At 55.0% G+C, this 3,077-nt stretch overlaps 2 protein-coding genes across 2 annotated transcripts in view; one reads left to right on the top strand and one right to left on the bottom strand.

Moving 5' to 3' along the window:
• Positions 1-4: 4 nt before the first annotated feature.
• On the bottom strand, positions 5-1,407 carry LOC116089815 (uncharacterized protein CXorf49 homolog; the record flags this gene model as incomplete). The annotated part of the gene is made up of 1 exon (XM_031369384.1): positions 5-1,407. A coding segment is annotated over exon 1 (1,302 nt), but the record flags the coding sequence as incomplete, so codon positions are not given.
• A 147-nt stretch (positions 1,408-1,554) lies between these two features.
• The window catches only part of LOC116089777 (uncharacterized protein CXorf49 homolog), a 3,847-nt gene continuing 2,324 nt past the window's right edge, over positions 1,555-3,077 (top strand). The window contains exon 1 of the mRNA XM_031369248.1: positions 1,555-3,023. Coding sequence (XP_031225108.1) covers positions 1,712-3,023 — 1,312 coding nt within the window. The 5' untranslated portion in view covers positions 1,555-1,711. The remainder of the gene's footprint in view (positions 3,024-3,077) is intronic.

Here is a 3,077-nt window from a genome sequence, read left to right as displayed (position 1 = left end):
TATGATCTTCTTTGGGCCCTGACTGTGTCTCCCTTGTCTTCTTTGTCGTGGATTTCTTCCCAGTGTAGAAGGGCTTGAACTCTTTGGGCCCTGAAGGCAGTGAGCATTTACTGGCCTTCCCTAGCAGGGCAACCCCTGAGATTGGGGGTAGGGCGGATGGCCCCACAGGTGCTGATTTGAGTCTCTGCCCCCATGGTGGCAAGTTTCTCCCCTGGGGTCCTCTTAAGACATCTGAGGAGGAGATCTTCTCTTGGGCTTGCTTCTTTTTTGGACTCGTCTTGTGCAGGGCACCTGAAGCTGCAGAAGCTGAGGCAGAGGCAGCAGCAGAGGAGGTGGCAGCAGCTGCAGTAGCTCCTTGGTAGCTGGGCCTGCTCCCTTCTTTACCCCAGACCATATTTGGCTTTTTCTTAGCGAAAGAGCTTTCCAGTTCTCCTGAAGCCTGCCTTTCCATGCCTGAGCTGACTCCCCTAGTAGCACTGGACAGTGAAGAAGGGGGAACATGGACAAAATTTCCTCTGCCTTGGACATTTGTGTGTCTGGCTATGTTATCCAGCTCAGTGAGGCCACTGGACCTGGCCTGGTCTCCTTCTTTGAGGCCAATGGTTACTTTCATCATGTGAGTGTCACTGAACTCATCAGAAGGCACAGGGTTTGAAGAGGGATATTGGACACCTTCACTGCTCACCATCCTGCCCATGGTGCCTCTTCTTGGGGTCACCCAGGCTCTGCCTCGCCCAAGGCTTCTGGGGAACAGTGCACCTTCAGGAGCCTGTTTCCCTCTCATAGAGCTCAGGGATAGTGCCCCTCTGTTGGAGCCTTCATCTATGCTTCCCCAGAGTGCAGCCAGTTCAGCGGCACAAGTTTGTGGGGACGGGTACCTGATGATTTTTCGGGGCTGTAGGTTGGCCAGCTCTCGCATTACAGTCATGGCCTCAACACTGAGCTGGGGCAAGAAATCCAAGTTGACCTCTTCTTGGTCTAAGGGAGAAGTGATCCAGCATTCTGGATCCCTAAGGACCCTGTCTCTTTCCTCTGTTGCTTCCAACTGAGGCCCAGACCTCAATTCACTGCTCTCGGGGCCTGGGAAGCTGCCCTCATCCTCTCCAATCTCCAGAGGACCTTGGATGAGGCTCGGACGCCCTGGAACTCTGGGGCTGATCACAGGGTCCCATAAACGCTCCCTGCCCTCCTGGCCCAAGTGAGCTTCAGGAACAGACACCTGATCCTGGGGATTCATATCACCGGTAAGAGGGGTGTCCTCATCATCACAGGATGCAGGGACTGACGCCTCATCTGAAGAGCTCATGTTGGCAGCACAGGAAGATAGCCCCCCGTCGTCACCACGGAGAAATGGAGGCCTTTCGTCACAGCTACCGCCGGCGTTTCAGAGACCACGTGATGTAACGAGACTTCGAAGTCTCGAAAAGACCTCACGCTAAGACCCAAACCCCGCCCTTGCTTTAAGAGTCCTCGTCTCTATTGGCTAGGACTTTGAGTAACGGCCCAACAATAGGCGCCCTGGTTGGTGGCTAGTGGAGGGGCATACCAATGAGAACAGCTAAATGAGGCCCTCGAGAGCGTACGAAGTCTCGCGATATTTCAACGGAGGCGTCAGGCACCGGCAGCCGCGGCAGTGACGGTTGACTTCGCCAAGGCGTAGCTGGCAAGATGCGGTGAAGGCGGTGACGGTTTTCCCTCAGACTGCGCCTGCATGGCTGGAAACATGAGCTCTCCGGATGAGGTGTCTTCTCGGGGGGACAATTTGGGGCCAGAAAGTGGGGAGCACTCAGAAAGACGCCGTTTTGCCCATGGATTCCCAAGAGGACACGACGTAGGCCCTGAGGAGAAGCTGTTACGTAGCGGAGGGGACAAAACGTGTCTCCCGGTCTCCAAGACTTCCCAGTATGAGTCCTGGTTAGACAAGGAGGATATGGAGGGAAGGTCAGTGGTTTGGGGCTGCGAAGGTCGGCCTGGCACTCCAGTGGATGACAGAGGGGACGGTTTAGACTTTGCCCAGCAGCTGGCTGTAGAAGGTACAAGCTTCGGGCAGCATGTAGCCAACCGGGAGGCCTGGGGTGTCCACAGATATCCGTCCCCACAAATGTGTGCTGCGGAGCCCTTTAGCATTTGGGGAGACCCAGACGCAAGCATGCTCAGGAGAAGCACGCGGCCTCTGACCTCAATGGAAGGAAGGCAGTTCGCAGCTACCCAACAGCACTCCAGAGGTCTGGGGCGAGGCAGGGCCTGGATGACCCCAAGAAGAAGTGCCACAAGTAGGGTGGTAACCAGTGATGATACTCAATATCCATCCTCCGACCCTGACTCTTCTGATGAGTTCAGTGAGATACAGATGATGAGGGTAACCATTTGTCTCAAAGAAGCAAGCCAGCCCAAGTCCACTGGCCTCACTGAGCTGGAAGATCCAGCTAGACACACGAATGTCCATGGCAGGGAAAGTTTTGCCCATGTGCCTCCCTCTTTGCCGTCCACTACTCCAAGAGGGCTCAGTTCAGGCATAGAAAAGCAGGCTTCAGGAGACTATGAAAGCTCTTTCACTAAGAAAAAACAAAGTGTGGTTTGGGGGAAAGAAGGGAGCAGGCCCAGCCACCAAGGAGCTACTGCAGCTGCTGCTGCCACTGCCAGTGCCTCTGCCACTGCCTCTATTGCTGCCCATGGCCCGGTTGCTGTTGCTTCCGGTGGCTTGCACAAGACCAGTCCTAGAAAGAAGCCAGCCCAGGAGAAGCCATTTCAGTGGGATGCCTCAAGAGGACCCATAGGGAGAACCTTCCCACCATGGGGACAGAGACTCAAATCAGCTCCTGTAGAACCATCCACTTTTCCCCCAATCTCAGGGGTTGCCCTGCTAGGGAAGGCCAGTAAATGCTCACTGCCTTCAGGGCCCAAAGAGTTCAAGTCCTTCTACACTGGGAAGAAATCCATGACAAAGAAGACAAGGGAGACACAGTCAGGGCCCAAAGAAGATCATAACACATCAAGAGATCTTGGCCTGCAGGCCCAAGTGAGTAGACCATCCCCTGTCTCTTGTCACCCCGCTCTTTCCCTCTCCAGCATTGTTC

Source organism: Mastomys coucha, chromosome X (assembly GCF_008632895.1).
Source record: "Mastomys coucha isolate ucsf_1 chromosome X, UCSF_Mcou_1, whole genome shotgun sequence".
Taxonomy (NCBI): Eukaryota; Metazoa; Chordata; class Mammalia; order Rodentia; family Muridae; genus Mastomys; species Mastomys coucha.
This window is presented reverse-complemented; position numbering and strand designations above follow the sequence as displayed.